Consider the following 17,852-nt stretch of genomic DNA (forward strand, 5'->3'; position numbering starts at 1 on the left):
TGTAACTGGTCTCTGTGCGGCAGAACAGGAGAGTGGCAAAGTATGCTGAGGATGGGACTGTTTCCCATGCCCACCACAAACTGCCCCTCAAAGCCCTCGCCTGCTTTGTTTCATCTCTCTGAAAGCATTTGCCTGCAAATCAGGGGTGTCACTGAGATTCATCACCTACTGTCTGATGAGCAGTGTCAATGTGAAAGTGGCAAGAATTATTAACCAAACATATGCTGTGTAAAACCTTGTGTAAGACTGTCACCCTCCAGCATTTTTAGACAGGAGCAGGAGAAGGAGATCCATGTCTTCTCATTTGGAAACCCTCATTCTGATGAGAGCCTGGGGTGTGACAAAAACTGGAAGTGCCAGTAAGCAGGAAAACTGCCTTGGCAGCAGCAGATGGCTCATATATTTTTTTCGTGCAAAAGGAACAACATTTAAAAATTCTCAGCAGCCCATTAGCTGAAAAATATAAATAAAAAATAAGTAAGAAGAAAAATACTGAGAACATGCTGAATATGATTTCAGATCTGGTGATAGTACCAGTTTTACCCATGGACAGATGTATCTTATGTATACATCTACCTATATCCTATGTATCCTGTCTATAATAGATCCTATGTATCTCCTATAGTAGACAGGTGTGGTTTATATCTCCCAGTGACAGATCCATAAGTATTACAGGAGACTATTGCAAAAGCCTAAAGCATATGGCTCAGTTTAATTAACAGTATAAGCACTGAAGAAGTGCTGAAGAGTGAAATAACATCAGTCATCTGGTTGTAGGGTTTAACAACAGTTAAATGTTTTAGTAGGAAAGTGCAGGCAGAGATTTATTTGCATGGAGCTTGGATCTGTTGTATTAATCCCTCACTTTCATACGAATCAGATTTGAAGTAGAAAGAAAAAGAAAAATCCTTTTGTGCTTAAGTTAAAATGTCATTTACTGGTTTCAAAGGGCCAGACCCAATCAAACTCCCTCATGTCTGCTCTTCTGTAGCAGGAAGAGAGGGAGTGACTGTCCTCGAGGTATTGTAACTGGGCTGTATTTTTATTCAATCTGTATAAAAACTGCTTCTCCTGGAGTGATTTGTTTTCTCTTGTAAAAGCTGAAACTTCAGCATATCACCAATTTTAGGTACTAAGAGGTTTTGTGATAAAATACAACCACATGGATTGCTGCTTCTTTTATAAAGTCACTACCAGAACCAAGCCAGTATGTTGTTATCTCCATCCCTGCATCTCCCTTGGAAATACTCGGGTTCTCCCAATGTGAAATGGTCATAAGAAATGCTGAAATCCATTCCAATGGATGGATTTGACCTCTCTGGTCCATGAGGGAACTAATACCAAAATGTGTCAATCAGCTTTAATATTCAGAGGACTGACAGACAGGTTAAACTGTTGGGAAGATATACATGAGGCAATTCTTCGAGGGATTTTAAAGCAGCCTCCTAATTTCCTTGAGTGATGCTGGTGTCTGCAGTGCTGGGCACTGCAGGACTGGGACACCAGGTATAGATGGGTGCTGCTGCATAGATCAAGCACCACAGGAGATTGCACGTGATGTTGTGTTGTGCTACAGCATTGTTACACACAGCGTCATAGCACCTTCGGTTTGGCAGTGGAGGAACAGCTATTTCCTCTGGTCGTGGTGAAAGGGGGATATTTCCTCTTTTAGACAATGCAAATCTTCTCTTAAGAAACTTTTCCATAGCACATTAGAAACATTTTAAATATTGACATTTAGCAGCAGTCACAGTCTGTAACATTTGCAGATTTCTAGGACAGGCTCACTGGCCAGGGCTCAGACCCATTGTAAGCAGTGGGACTTTTCTGCTCATTTCATGAGTAACAAAAGTTATCTCACAACCAGTGACTTCTGTAACATATAGGCAGAACAGACGAATAACAGGTTCAAAATCTGTAATACCTCCATGTATTTCTCTAGCATTTCTTCATCTGTAAAAACCTGCCGTTCTTTCTGTTTCCCTGGAACACTGTCACAAAGAAGTAAAAACAGGAGATCCAAGGACAATTCATAAACTAGCACAGACTAGAGGAAGCTGGATCATTTCAATATTACATGGATTGTGGACTGGATTTGGGCAAGTGCACCGTGAATGCCAGCAGCTCTAACAAATCTTCATCTGATGTAAATTGGTGCAGATTCAAAAACAACCAGTGGAGCTCGATTCATTTTATTCAGCTCTGGAGATGGCTGTGTCTTAAGCTTTTTTTAAATGTCTCCAAGCACCTCAATAACTCTAAGACAGTAAGACTGGAGGGAAGTGAGAAGTAAACACAGTAAAGAGGATTAACAAGACTTGTTTGGTAAATAAGCAACTGAGATGGGGGAAAGAGGGACCTGCAGTATGTAATCATATTTCTGCAGCTCACTGGTGTGTCATTGTCTGTTAGGGGAGGAAGATATGTACATAAAAAGGAAAAATAAATCCCTGGCTCCCTGTATAAAATTAAGATACTGGAGCCATCTCTCAAACCTCAAAAGGGAAGGCAAAGCTGAACATCCTGGTCTCTGTGCCAGTTGATGCACCAGCTATGCAGCCTGGCAGGAGGTGTTTCAAATGGTTTGCCAACATGTGAAAAACCTGTACTTAGTACATCCAGAATGTCCATATGACCCATGAGCAGCCCATGGGGCTGGGTTGTGACTCCTTGGCTCTGCTGGATTTTAGGTAGGATGCATACCTCTGCTCTCAGATGTACCGCAGGGTTTGCTGCCAAAGAGCCCTCTTGCTAAGTCAGCAGAGAAAGCAGGTTGATGATAGCAAAGTTTTGCATGATATACCTTTTACTCACTGTTCAACTTTGTCAAACCACAACAGTTTTTTATGTGTCCCATAGCCTGAGAGAAAGGTACCAAAATGCCTACATATGCACTTCCATAAACAGTCACTGAGTTCACCTTCAAATAATAATTAAATGGAAGAAAACATTGTACTGAAATAAGATGACAGGTCATATTTAAACTGTGTTAAAATTCATTGCTCAGGTATTTTCTAGGGTACTCAGCATTAGCATATGATTTATGGACCCTGTGTACTGCAAGGTCTAGTTTCAGTAGCGGACGCAAGGTTCAGGAAGTTTGTTTTGTTTAACAAAATGAGGCAGGTACTTGAGAGGGGAGAACACGGAGGCTCGTTTAAGGAGGGTAAAATAGTGGGCTTTGGGGCTGTGTGAGCTGGTGTGTGTGGAAGAGTGTGTCCCATGGTGCAGGGGTGTAAGTCCTGCTCAGCAGGCCATGGTCCCGCACCTCTCTCCAGCCCATTTTGTACCACTCACTCCTCCAGAGAGCACGGACTGTGTAATCCTCCACGTTGCCATCTCCTATGAGAAGCAATGAGGCTGAGCACAATTTACTTCAGAATGGTTATTAATTGCAACAAAACAATGCTTTTCAGTGTGGGGAGAGGAGAAGGAAGAGTGCCCTAAACTTACTTAATGGCTTTGAAGTGGATATTCATGGCACGGCTGATGACAGGCAGGTCAAGGTGAATTGAGGTTGTTAGTCTCTTTTGTTTTCCCTGATGCATTAGAAGGGTTTGTACTGAAATGGTGCCTTAATTATCAGCAGGTGCCTGGAAAGACAGTAATTACTCAGAAGATAAAGTGAGATGCTTGAAAAACTGGGTTAAAAAGTACTGTTTGAGAGGGGAACACTCAAAGGGAAGAAGAAGAAGAAGAAGGTCTGTGGGGCCAGAGCTGTGTCTTTGATGCAATTCATTAATGTTAGACCGGTCCAGCTCTGCAGAAGAGGCCAACCTTTAAGAAGTCCCATTCAAAAGGGAATATGGTCTTCACTGGGAAGACCTGGGAATGTCCCTGAGGGCAGTTGAAAGAAAGACAAACTTCAAAATTTTGGAAAAACAAGTGTGCTGGTTTGACTGAAAATGAGTTAATTTTCTTAATGCAGTTAGAAACCTTTCTTTTTCCTATCTAGCACGGTCATTGTTTGGACTTAGTTTGAGAACAAGAGATAACACCTCAGCACAGAGGTAATGTTTTTAATTGCTCTTGCCTGAGAGCCAAGGACATTCTGAGCACTCTGCCCACAGGTGTGAAGCATCAAGGAAGGGGGGATAGATGGGGCAGAGCTTGGCTGACACCCAGACTGATCAATAAGAGTATTCCATCCCGTTAGCGTCATACTTCATATTTAAGGAGAGCCAGAGAGAGAGTCTCTCTCTTTTCTTCACTCTCAGAGACCTGTTCAGGGGAGTTCAGTTCGGGACTTTCATTAGTTCGGCCTTTTGCCATCCTGCCGTTTTGCAGAGGCCTCTGGGCCTTTCTGCCTTTTTTCTCTCTCTTCTCTCTCTGGGATCGGCTGTTGGGACCAGGTGCTGTTTCCTGGGACTGGCTGCTCGGTGTGGACGGAGCTCATAAGGAATTGCATTGAGTATCTTTTATTTTATATTCTATTTCTATTTTATAGATATATATTTACTAGTAGTGTATTAGTATTTTGTTATTTTCTTAAACTGCGTTTATCTCAATCCAAGTTTCTCCCTTCCCTTTTGATTTTCTCCCCTATTTGGGGGGTGGGAAGGGGGGCGAGTGAGCAACTATTGTGGTTGTATTGCTGTCTTGGGTTAAACCGTAACAGCAAGGAAAAAAGACAGTCACATTGTAGCCTGATTATCTTTTCCACTGGCTGAATGTTGATGCTTACCAACAAAAGGATCAGCATCTACCACTGAGCACCACTGTCCAGGTCTTCCGTCACCTCTAACCAAAGCCCAGTGTTCCCATGTGTTGCCTCCATGCCTTATCAACTCCCAGTGGTCTATTTGCTCTCGTCCTTAGAATGAGGTTGCAGATGACAGTTCAAATACTCTGAGCAGCCAATCTTTCTGCAAGAGATCCCATTTTTAAACCATAAAGAAATGAGTTCATAGAATCACAGAATGGTTGAGGTTGGAAGGGACAGCATGAGATCATCTAGTCCAAACTTCTTCTCTAACAGAGTCAGCTAGGGGAGGTTGCCCAGGTCTATGTCCAACTGGGGTTTTAATATCTCCACAGATGGGGAGTCCACAACCTCTCTTGAGTTCTTGTTGGTTTTCTTGTGTTCTTTCAAAGCTATCACTATTTATTAAAATAAACGTCACTATTTATTAAACTAAATGTAGCCCTGTTTGATGAAAACTGAGTGCTAGTACAAGGAAAATCTGTTGTTCTTCCAAACAGTATTGAAGTCTGGTTGTTGGTTGTGTAACAGTTTCCAAGACAGAATATATGAGACAAGTTGTTGAACAGTTTTACAGCTTGACCCAAGCCCACTGGAGATGCCAGAGCTCTGCTGTATTCATTTTGCTGATTCAATGTCATCATGAGGGATTTGGGATGGGGGACTAATAGTTTATGCTGCCCAGTGTTTTTGGGGTGCATCATTTTTTAAGTTGAATAGCAAAAGTATTTGTACTGCTTGTTAGCAGGTATATTTGACACATCAAAGGCTGATGAGCAAGTGGATAAAGTAGCCTTTTATTTGGAGAGATGGCTGAGCCAAGCTGCATGGGCAGTGCTGTGCAGGAAAGTTTGCTTTGCTGTTGCCTGTGCAGTACACGTTGGTTGGATAAGCAGGAGAATCTGCTCTTCAGGGCTGTCAGTCTGGGATTTTCATAAGCACTGCTTGTTTGCATAACTATTATAGGGCAGGATTTCTCAGTCTCTTTTAATTTATACCAAAGTCACATTCGGCTAGGGGGAAAGTTTGTTGTCACAAATGGATGACATACCCCACTGTTTCTCATAACTGGGAACACTGGAAGCCTTCAGGATGCTTTAGTCTTTAGTACAAAACAAGTGGTCTAAGTATTTCACAGAATACTCTCCTGTGGATCATTTTTCACTTGTCCACTCCTAAATTGTGATGTATTGACAAAGATTCCAACAGAAATCTGTGGAGCATTATGTTCTATTCTGTGATCAATTAACTTTTCACTGTGACCAGAAATAAACTCGCCATTTTTCTGTTTTCTACTGCAGATGAGGGTACCACATCGAATGGGCAGACCTCTTGTGATAAATTTAAGTCTTGTACAGTTATTGCCTCAGTGCAACTCTGTAATAGCCATGGCTGGATTTAAAGGCTCATGCCAGAACATAATGTTAATGGTGGTCTAATTATATTGGTTGAAATATTCCTGTTTTACCCCAGTGCAATTAGAAGGTCCAAGTGGATACTAGAGCTTTGAAACACACAGGAGGGTTGCTAGGTTTACCGTGAGTTTTTTATCTGAAGCCATAACTTCTGAAGAAATCTGAATAAGTATGAGATCAGGGTTCTCTTCAACTACTAGTCTAAAAACTGACTTAAAACTCAAGACTCCTACATATTCAAAATCCTACAAGGCAAAGAAATAAAGTTTTCTTATAAATTCATTTAATATCTAAGCCAATCCTAGTTTTTACAAGCTGACATGAGGACACTTGTGGCTGGCCCTGATGGTGAAAAGCACAGCTGTGGCTGAGGTGTACCCAGCACAGTGTGCAAGAACATTTGAGGAAAGTTTTGGGCTTGATTATCTGGGATATCTGAGCTTAGGACTGTGTTCGTTACAGCCTGCAAGAACCCAGCAGTAGCACCCTGGGATGCCTGGGACAATCTTTTTTTATGACTCAGAGGAAATGGTACCCATGGTAGTAGGGTGGGGGTGTAAATCTGTTACTCCAGCTCTGTATCACCCAGAAATTCCCTCTACATAATGAGAATCTCATAGGAACCTGCTGGTCGCCTTTATTGCCCCCTTTTACTTTCCACAAAGGATTTGCAGTGCATCTGGAGTAAAACCAGTAAAGCCTGATTTCTCCAGTGGCTGAACAACTGCAGCTCTCAGTGGGTTCAATGTACATGGTGGATTTTCAGGAGCTCTAAAATCCCGAAAGTTAGAAGAAGAAAGCCAGGAAAGTGTGGGAATGCCCCAGCGGTTCCCACACATGCCCCACGCTGTCCCAGCCAGGCTCTGCCGGGGCTCATTCTGCTCTGCCTCGGGGTGACAAGAAGCCAGACCTGACTGTGGAGCAGCTAAGCACCATTTGGTCCCCTACCCATCACACACATCCAGCCACCTTCAAGATGACTGGGACTGTTCAGCACACCTCTCAGCCCTGCCTGCATGACCCATTCCCTCCCAGTCTCTGCCCTTTCTTGTTTTCTGCAAAGCTCTGTTTCCTGCATCACCCCCACATTACCCCACATTTGACCATGCAAAAGATACCCCTTTCCTGCCTGACTTCTCAGCATGCTTCTGGCCAGCAGCCTTGGCTTGGCGCCACCCTTTGCTCCACTACTTCATGGCTTCTGCTGACTTTGGTTTTGATGCCTGGCTCTAACCCGGACTTGTGTGTGCAGAGACCCTCGGAAAAGGTAGAGCTCAGGGAATGGCAGGAGCTGTGCTTGGATGTGTTTCCTCCTGTGCAGGGAATCTCAGCCAGAGGTAACAAGGCATTTGACTGTGGCAGCATTCTTTCACACTGTAACTTATATGCATTAGTTTCACATCTTTGTCTAATTAGTCACAACTTGGTTTGCAAACAAGATCTCAGCTTTTCTATGCCCTAGCTGAGAGCAGATGTTGATAAAGGAAGTCTCAGGGGTGCTTGTCCACACCGGCTGGTTTTGGGGATCCCCACTGCTCTGAAGGGAGGTCGCATCACACACACCCCACCTTGCTGTGCTGTTTGCTGCCATGCAGCCACACAGCCCGTGGGGAAAAGGGGTGCAGGCAGGGTCCCCCTTCACAGAGCTGCAATGCTTCTCAGGCACACATTGATGGCTTGCAGCCACCCTCAAGCCCCTTGCAGCTGTGTTGCCACCACTTGTGTGGCTACACGGTCTGGTTTCTGCTAACTCTGTCCTTCCTTCTCTGCACCCCCCGTACTTACTGCTAAATATTTATAATGCTCCCGTGTTGCTAAGCAGCACACAGCTCCCCGCATGGGAGAGTCTTGCTGCGAAGGCGAGACATGCAGTAGGTCGGCATGGGCAGATCAGGGGATGGGAGAAGATGGCCTCAGCTGGGGTGATCCTGCTCTGCTGCGTGCTTACCTCGCTCTGACTCGGGTGTCCCCTCCATCAGCAGGCACGTGGCCACCCCTTCCAGTACGTTTGGGCTGGAGAATGATGCTCCTGGTCTGTCCGTCTCACAAAGCTGTTGACTGAATAGTCATGTCACAGAGCAATTGTGGAGAAGAGCATCGCAGCATCTGTTCCGTAAGCTAATGCCAAGGGATGGAGTAAAGCACTAACAAGGGAGTCTGACGTAAAGGGTCAGATCCCAGCTGTGTGCAACACAAGAGTGGGAAAATAGGGTCATTCTTCATCTTGAAAAGAGGCCATGCAAAGAGGTTTCAGGTGGAGAAATGATGCCTCCTTTCTTGTCTGCTCTTTGAGGCAGTAGCAGGAAACCTTACAAAAGATTTTAATACTTCAAGCAACAGAGACTACAGGATAACCCATTTTTTCCCTTGAGTTGCCCTGAGCCCTGGGAAGCCAGTGTGGAGACTGATTGAACTCAAATCCTTTCTCAGAAATTGTCCCAAATTACAATTGTCTAAACACAGTTCCCAAGCTGCACCAAACCAAACCTTTGCGTAGACATCAAGGTGTGCAGGACTTGCTGGTTGCTCTACCTCTGTACGGACTTGCCTAGTTGTACTCCTGGAGCATGGGAAGGCTGGGAGCGCGCTGTGTGATCCCCTGACGAGGTTTGCATTTGTCCTGCAAAGAGAAGAGTTTGGCTCAGCAGACTCTTCTTTGTGAGTGGAGCAATTCAGAAGCAGCTGCTTGGAAATTAGTGGTCTTCCTCTAGCTGGTGGCAGACAGAGGTTGCCTCAGATGCAAAGTGATCAAGATAGTTGCAAAAGTCAATTCATTTTACAAGCTTTTGTTTTCTTCTGAGTTGCTTGCATTTGTTTGTGTTGCAGACACTCTTCTATTGAAGACATTTCTACAATGAAATATCCACAGAGAATTTTGGTTCATCTGCACAGAAATTAACCATTACTATTTAAATAATTTTGTGAAATTTAATTTCAATGATTCTGTGAAACAGCAGTAGTGTTGTTCTTCTGTATGGACCAAGTCCATCATTCACGTTTGTGCCGATGTTAGCAAGGGATCAAATAGCAATGTAGTTATCTATATTCAGCAAAAAATCTGGGCAGAAAGTAGCACAGAAGATCAACTTCGTTTTGCAGATGGAAAAGTCCGGTGCCTAAACTGGCAATATGTACAGTCACTTGGCTGATGAGAGACCTACTGTCCTTCAGAGACAGCAGGAGCGCAGTGAAGAGCAGCCCTTGCTCATCTCCTCTCTCTGCCCCTTATTACTTCAACCCCACATTTTTCCCATACCGGTGGCCACCCTGACCCAGAACACAGGGCGCAAAGCACCAGCCCATCTGCAGCTGTGGCAGAGGATTCCTGCACCTTTCCCTCTTCCCCTTCCCCCTCCAATACAGATGTCTTTTTTTAGGGACATACATATTGACAATCCCAGTCTGTTTCTGCATTGCCCCATGAGCCGAGCTCCACACACATACCGTAGCTGTTTACACTGTTCTATGGCAGGACAGGCCTTTGAGGGGTGAGAGTGTGTCCAGCTTGTTCCCAGAGGGCACTGCCAGCATGTAGCACACTGCCAGGCATGGCCATGGCCATGGCCATCCTCCAGACATGGTTTCGCTCTGTTTGAAACAGGGTGCCTTCATTCCGTGCATTTAATATCTTCTTTTTGTTTAGTGGCTTTTTGCCAGACTTGAAGGCCAGCAACATGAGCTCTTTTTTTTTTTTTTTTTTTTACATTAGGCCCATTCATTCTTTTCCTTTTGTCCACAAAGCATATCAATGATGTATTCCGCACTGAGAAGACCTGCTGGATAATGTTAGCTGTAATATCCCTCCAGTCAATAAACCCTTTTAAAGATCATTACAGGGAATACAAAGAATGGGTCATAACGTGAGGGGTTACTGAAAGCATTTTTATCAATTATGTCAGCTAAGAGTTCAGTATCCTAATAGTAAAGCTGCTTCTCTTCCTTAACACTGGTTTTGTGTAGGAGCATAATTCTGAAGTTAGCTTAATTGAAGGCCTAGTAGGAAATGTGATCATATCACCTTAGGCTCCCAGGGACAGATCTTCCTTTGTAACATCAGAACAAATCCTCTTCAAGTCCACCCAAGTCTGTGGAATTACTCTGACTTTGCACTGCTGAAAATAAGTGAAGACTAAACTCCACTTCTTAAATTTCACATGTGGCTCAGCAATCTATTTCGATTACTTGCAATCTGAACAGGCCAAATCCTCCCTTCAGATACGCCCGGAGCAACTCCAGCAGGCTGGGATGGATGCATTTCTGCAGCGAGAGCTCTGCCCGCCACATTTTGCACCCGAGCGCATCAGCTCAGAGAACGTCTGAGTGCGAGTGAATGGCTGTGGAGCGGCTCTGCATCGACCTTTTTTCCCCCTGAGAGAAGCACTCATCAAAAGACAGATCTTCCATCTGTGCATAGCAAGTGGGACTTGACTGTCACAGGGGAGCGTGAAACACCCTGAAACAGAAATCACCCACATGCCTGCAGGGCTTGCTTAAATATGCTCCAGAAACTGGTCAGCTAAAAATGGCTGTGTGGGAGAGCTGAATTAGCCATAAATTGCAGGCTTGAAAATGCTCGTGTGAACAGCCAGAAAAGAAGAAACTCTACTTAGGAGATAGTATCTTGGGGCTGGATCTAAGCCTATTGATGCACCATGACTTGCAGTGCTGTGAAAGAGACTTGCCCATTTTGTATAATTGTCCTAGCCCATGCACTTGTACAGATCTTCTCCCATTCTCCATGTATGAGAGACAGAAAAGATCTGAAGATGTTAAAAATTGCATGCTTACTTTCTCCAGTAAATTTTATTTACCAGCTGAAAACCAGTTTTGTTTGGCTAAGACTGAAGTATTCAAAGGTCTCCAGGGAAAGAATGGCCTTTTCTGGGTCACAAAAGACACTTCTTTTTTTTTTCACAAGGAGCAAAGGGGCAATACAGCTTGAGAAAGGAGACCTCTTTCAAATGTCCAAAACTGAAAGTAACCCAATACAGGTAATATCACACAGGTTACCTACAAGACTTTCTAGTCTGGCAAAGTAAAAAATATCACTTATTGGGATAATAAGTGGGGCAAGACAGTTTGTGTCTTTTAGGTGCTGGACTATCTTACTTACCAGACTGGAGATAAACATACAGGAATACATGTGAAAGCCTTGGGAAACTGAGAGTATTGAACACTGGTCCTCGACAAACATTGAGCAGTATTGAGTGCGTTGCTGAAAGTTGTCCAGATGGAGCTGCTTTTTATTATAACAGTAAAACATTTGCTTTGTACGTGGGAGGTAGCTGAGCCAGTAACCTCTTCCTCCGAGTAATTAATAGTATGCTGCTTGTTTTCTGGACAGAGAGATGGTCCACATATGGCTGTTAACTAATTTAATAGAGAAAAACTAAGGTTTCAGAGAAATTTCATCATTAGGGTTTATTCTTTTATTTCTATCTTTACATTGTCAAATAAAAAATATCCAGATTTTTCTGGTTCCTTTGAGACGGTCAAATGGAGAAGTCAGAATGTGACTCTCTTCCCATGACTCTGAAAACTATCTTCAGAGAAGTGTTCTTCTTTAACACGAGCCCCGTATGTCTGGGCCATAGCTCCGGGCTGGGCAACCCAGGTTAGTCATTAGGCAAGGCTCGTGGTGGGCAGCTGCACACAGATTTGATGAATGTGTCCCAGAAAACAGCGGTTCTCAGTGCACTGAGCCCCTCTAGCTGGTCCTGTTCACAAACCGGTCTTAGAAAGCAAGTTTGCTTCTGCCACCGGTTGCTGTCATGGGAACTGATTTGCCTCTGACGACTGATGGCCAGCATGAATCAAACAGCTGCTTGATGAACACCCACAGTACCGAGAGGTAAACAGCCTCCATTCACATTCTTTATGATCTTCTAGACATCTAGGTTACTGGGAGAGGTGATTCCTGTAATGGAATAACATTATAAAATTTATTCTTCCATTCCTGTCCTGTATCTGCTAAATAAGGATGTTCTTGAAGTGTGACCGTAGCCCACATATCATCTTGTCTGGGCTTCCAGCAGTGAAGTCTAGCCAAGAGCTCTAAATATAGCTGCCATAGGTACTGCTGGCATCCTAACTCATGAGGCAAAGCTGAGTGAAAATATACCTACCAGGTATTTACCCTTTTTCTTGGATAACTTTTTAACCCAGAAAGATGCTGCTGCAGATGGATATCTACTGGTATATAGGTAGCTTGGATATTTCTCCTGTGCACTGGGGACACATCAGGATAGACCAATCCTATGAAGCAAATGGGTGTGTCGTATGAGACCCAGTTTTGTTGAAAATCATTAATTTTTATGTGTTGATAGCTAATGAAATATTCATCGGTACAGAGAAGAGCTTTGAAGTCGTTGCATGTATAAGCAATACATCTTCAGCTCTCTGATTTGCCCCTTCCCTCCTGCCGCTTTGCCCCGAGGGCCGGCAGGCACTCAAGCCACCCAGCACACACGCGACCCAGCACATGCCACCGCCAAGGCAGGAGGGGTCGGCAAGCCCCGGTGGTACTTGCCGGTGGAGCAGCTTGCCGGCCGCTTCTCTTTCCCCATTGCGCAGCCCCGTGCAGTGACAGGCGAAAGCGCGGCTGCCTGCAGAGCATGGTAGCAGTTTCGTTGGTGGTAGCAACCATCTCAAGGTGAAACTGCTTTGAGAGACAAGTTCTTCACCTTTGTGAGAGGTGCTGAAAACACAGAAGGATTTTTGGCACAGACACCTTGTACATTGGCACAGGTACAGCTGTGCAAAGGCAGTGCAGAGATGCCTCATAGCTTTCACTGTTGGCAAAATCTCTGTCAGTTGATACTGATACCAACACAATGCAATCTTTTTTTAATATATATTTTTGCAAGTGCCTTTTAAGTACGATTTACAATTTTGTACCACTGCTCAGGAAAGAGTGGAGATGCACTGTGGTCTTCTGAGCATTGGGCATCTCCTCCAACAGTGCACAGCTGGGAGGACAAAGCAGCCTTTCCTCCACTAACTGCATTTTAAAAGAAGAATGAAGCTCTGTTCCTGTTTTGTAAGAAATATGGTAGGTTTTTCCCTCAGAGGATAATCCAGGGCAGCAAATCCCATGTGGAGGCATCTCCTGACCGTGCTGAGTTGGGTATAGGGGTCCCAGAAGGAGGTGAATTTAATATCCCTTCATTTCTCTGCTGCCAGCCCAAGGTCACCCTCTCCTAGCTTGGCTAGGTTTTCCCAGAGCCCAGCCTTCCCAGATGCTGGCCATAGTGCACTGGCACTCAACACAGACATTGCTATGGAGGTAGGCAGTAGGAAACAGGTTTGTAATGCTCAGGCTTGTCTTATGAAATCAGGTTTTATTCTTAACTCTCATCCCTTCCGAGCAAAAAGCACCTTGAAGAGTATGAGCATGTGGATTGTGTTGTGTCTTTTAAACTCTGTTGCAGTCTACTCTTCTGGACAAAACTTCTATTCCCATTTCTAGGTGATCTTATTCTCCTCAAAGCTTCAATAAGCCTGTAAATTAACAAGGCATAATAAATTCCTGATTAAATGAGTAGTCTGCACATCTTTTGTTTGATTTTGTCTGAAAAGTCATATATTGATATTTTCTTAAGTGTGTACAAGCGAGACACAAGGTGAAACTCGCCCGTAGCACTCTACCGAACAACTGCCTTACAGACAGTAGGTTTATGCCATATTTACACCAGTAGCCAAAGCTGGCAGGGAGGGTTTTGTCAAATGTACAGAGTTTTGTGACTAGACTAGGGCCAAAAACTGTGTCTGAGAAATTTTCTGAAGACAGCTTACAAATGATGTTTGAATGTGCATCGTTACATTGACCTTTACACAGGACTCTGCAGAGAACTGGTACAAGCCAATATGAATGTCTTTGATAAATAAGATTTATAATGCGATCAGAACCTCATCTGGAATTGAAGGCTGACCTGTGAAATACACTGTTAAATGGCTGTTTGATGCTTTCTTGATTTTAGGACTCATGCAAATTAATGCATGCATGGTGGAGAGGTCATTATGGACCCTGGTGCATCATTTCAGGCATGTACTAAGCTGTACAGAGTTGCGTGTACCTTTCATTCGCAGATGTTTGGCATGAAGAGCGCACCAATTTGTTTGCTAAACATCAAAGCACAATGTGTAGCAAATCATACTGTAAAGGAGTGCAAACCACTTGCTAGCGAACGGCCTGTTTCGCCTGTCACCAAGTGAGTATGCCAGATACAAAACGTTCCCTACTCATTCCCTTACTAATTTAAAACGTCCCTTTTACTAATGAAGAGCATTCCCTGGAATGGAAATGCATAAATACGGGGCCACAACACTTCAGTTGAAAGGGGGTTTGGAGTATTACATGTAGGAAAATCATGCATAATCTAGCTTATCAGGCAGAAAATAGAATAAAAGGGTTCCTCTTGGTGTGTAAGAGGAAAACTTGCATGCTTGGATGTCAACAGTCAATGAAACGTGAGGTTAAAAAAAGCTAGTGACACACAGAGCTATTGACACAAAAAGAACTAGTGCCCTAATGCAAAACCACAGTTTAAAAATCACAACAGGCCAAAATGACTTTGCTCTCTAAATACATAGGTCAATTTTCATCACTGTGACAAGTGCATACAAGTCTGCCGAGCCAGTGATTTATTATAAATGGTGGAACTGAGGCAAGTTTGACACCAAATCCATGTCTGACATGCTCATGGAGACAAATTAAGTGAAGGAGTTAAACAGAGCATTCTCTAAGTCTGAACTTTCATCTCTGCCAAAAAATAAATAAATAAAAGCCTTAAATAGCCGTTTCATTGAGACCCAATGAAGTAGTTGCTCTGTTTTGCTAGTGCTAACCCTGAGCAGTTGATAAGGCAGAAGCAGAATCCTGATAAAATCTCCATTCCACTATTTGCAGGCTCTGAAAAAATACACTTTCAATGCATGCTGGTGCCAGTGGTGTAAAACCAACAGCAACCTCTCCAACAGTGTCTCCAGAGAGATCTCGCCATCAAGGGAGAGTCTCCAGACCTCCCAGGTCTGTGCTGGGAGACCAGCCTGGGGAGGGGAAAGAGCAAACGGCTACTCTCAGGAAGAGAAACCGAAGCAAAAAGAGGAGGAGGAAAGGAGAAAGAGTTTCAGGAGGACTGAAGAAGCTGATATTGAAATCACTTCTAGAAAAAAAAAGAAATATTTAGATAAAAATGAGAGAAGGACTTTTTAACATGAAGAAAGTAGAGGAAAGCTAGATAGGGAAAGAAAATGGAACTGTAGAGGTGCAGAAACACGTAGGAGACCAAAAGAAAGAAAGAAGGGCTAAACAGGGGCAAAACAGCAAAAAGGAAGTGGCAAAAATGTCTTCATTTTTTTGTCTATTCATAGAGCTGATAGTCAGGGTTGGGACGGGGCAGGGCAAGCAGAGGGGCAGAAAACAGAAGGAATTTTTGAAAGAAGCACAGAAGTTTGCAGACAGTCACATCGTTTTCCCTGCCCAGGAAAAGCCAGAGGAGTATTGCCATCGCGTTGTCGACTCCTCTTGTCAGGGACGGGGTGGGGTGGATGGGTGCTTTACGATGGCATGAAAGAGAAAGCCTCAGGAGCTTGTGTCAGATACAGACAAGCACAGTATGTTCATGGCTGAAAAAGGGTTCAACGAAGCTCTTAGCCCGCCCTTCCATTTCCATTCTCCAATAGCTGGAATCGCGGCTAATATATTAACAAGCTTTAACTCTTACCAGCTAAGGAGCAGCATAAGATATCGCTATCAGAAGTATTTTCTTTGAGATTTCAAGCAAAATAAATTTATCTTCCTGTAATCCTTCTCCATAAATATTTCACTAATACTTTGCTGAAATTCAATGTCATTAACTATTTTTTATTAGTTGTTGTTTGTTTTGTTAAACGATGTCAAGAACAATAGCACAGGCTGACTGTTGTATTACATTTGTTTGTCTGGTCCTCTTTTTGCCCATAGAAGCAACTTAAACTCAAGGCATAATGTCTGAAATATCCATGTGGAAAGCACAAAGCTGTTTCCTCCTACTATGTGTGCAGCTTTGGCTTTAAATAAAGGTTGCACCACTTCTGAGGAGAGAAGTTGTGGGGGAAACATGGTGTAACATGGTCTGTTATGGCACTTATGCGCAGGTCTCCCTTTACAGAGTCACTTTAAAATTCCAAATAGGAAGATTTTGCTATGATGTGCAGATGCTTGTTAGATTTCTGCACTTGCTGCGCCTTTCCTGAATTGCTTCACAATTAGCGTTGGTGATCCTGGCCTGTGTTACCAGGTGGTGCCTGTGGCCATAAAATAAAAAGGGGATGCTTCGGTGTTTGGTGCTGGGGGACACCATGTTTCAGCCACTAACTCAGACACACAGAACATGGACATTTGTGTCTGGGCTAGTAAATTAGCCTTCCTTCACAGATAATGCAGAATAACATGAATGCCTTGGGCACAAAGCATCTGACTGATTTTGGGTATCCACTTTAAGCTGTTCTGAACTGTGCTTTAAAAGTACCTGTTTCTCTCTTGGTCGTGAAGGTAGTCTGGGATGGTCACCACAGTCATGCATATCTACACTGGTCAGATGAGTCCTCACCTTTGACCAAACATGGTGGTTTTATGATCGCTGGTGAGTTGGGCCCTCAGTGGACATGACTGGTCATCATCACAATTTGAATGATGTTGCATTGTGAGGAGAAAGGCCCAGGACTGCCCCAAGGCAGAGCCTGACCCAGTGCCTGAGTCTCCGTTCCCGGGATGAAGGTGAAGGTGGAGGGCTCTCCTTCCATCAGCCTTCGTCTCATGCAACATTCATGCCTGTATCTTTACACAGGCTAGCATGGGGAGACTGACAGCCCATTATCTGGGCTTACGAGCAGACTCCTCATCTTCCATGGATCTTGAGGCTTGATAAAATTTAACTGCTGCTTTGATCTCTGTTCAGAAAGGGAAAACAGAGAGGAAATGTTCAGTGTTATGATGTGCCTTACATGTCCTTGCTTTCAATCTGTATTGACAAAGAAGATGTTTATCTCTGTCCTTTCTTTTCCCCCCACCCTGCCTATACATCACCGAACCTGGGATCACCCAAGGAAACCAATGAGAAAAGAGGAGAATGGAACCAGTCGGGCTGAATATGCAATGACCTCCTCCCAAAACAACAAAACAGTTGATAACAATGCAGTCGTATAATCCCCAAAACCCCACCAAGGCGCAGGAGGTGGTAGACTTTCAAAGCACACATGTGGAGTATGCAAGGTGGGTGAAGTAAGGCAACGAAAGGAGCTCTGTGGCCAAGGACTTCATTTCAGAAACAGCGCTCGCATCAGTGATTCAGAAGAGAAAAGCAGGTTGCTCTTCAGGCTTTCTGCTTCTCCAGGGGAGGATAAACTCACCCACCTGGGCTGCCCGGGAAAAGGCCTCACAAAGGCATAAGCATTGCATGCTGCATCTCATGAAAGCGATGTCACGATGCCTCCCGCTTCTTCTTCTTCTTCCTCGCTTCCTCCAACTTTTCGGTTTGAAATGAGTGTCCAAAAAAAGCAGCTTAAATAGGATCTTTTGAGGAGAAAGTGATCTGCTAGAGTGGCAGCAGTTTATTATAAAGTGGGTCTGAGGGTCATTGGTGGGAAGTGTCACCTACATGTTCCTCCAGCCTGTACAATTTTGTATGCTTATACTTCTTTCTTATCATTCTTACTATTGCATTATTAAAAAGGGAAAAATATTTCTGTTAAGC

The 17,852-nt window shown here is 43.9% G+C and overlaps 1 protein-coding gene across 2 annotated transcripts in view; it reads left to right on the forward strand.

Moving 5' to 3' along the window:
* Positions 1 to 17,332, forward strand: part of PRIMA1 (proline rich membrane anchor 1) — a 51,819-nt gene extending 34,487 nt beyond the window's left edge. Inside the window, exon 4 of one of the 2 annotated variants that reach the window (XM_065636717.1) lies at positions 17,206 to 17,332. In XM_065636717.1, the coding sequence (XP_065492789.1) occupies positions 17,206 to 17,305 (100 nt within the window). In that variant the 3' untranslated portion in view covers positions 17,306 to 17,332. Of the gene's footprint in view, positions 1 to 14,096; positions 14,177 to 17,205 lie in introns of those variants that run through there. The other variant, XM_065636718.1, reaches the window with a different exon arrangement.
* The last annotated feature ends 520 nt before the right edge of the window (positions 17,333 to 17,852 follow it).

The sequence above is a fragment of the Caloenas nicobarica genome, chromosome 5 (assembly GCF_036013445.1).
Source record: "Caloenas nicobarica isolate bCalNic1 chromosome 5, bCalNic1.hap1, whole genome shotgun sequence".
Taxonomy (NCBI): Eukaryota; Metazoa; Chordata; class Aves; order Columbiformes; family Columbidae; genus Caloenas; species Caloenas nicobarica.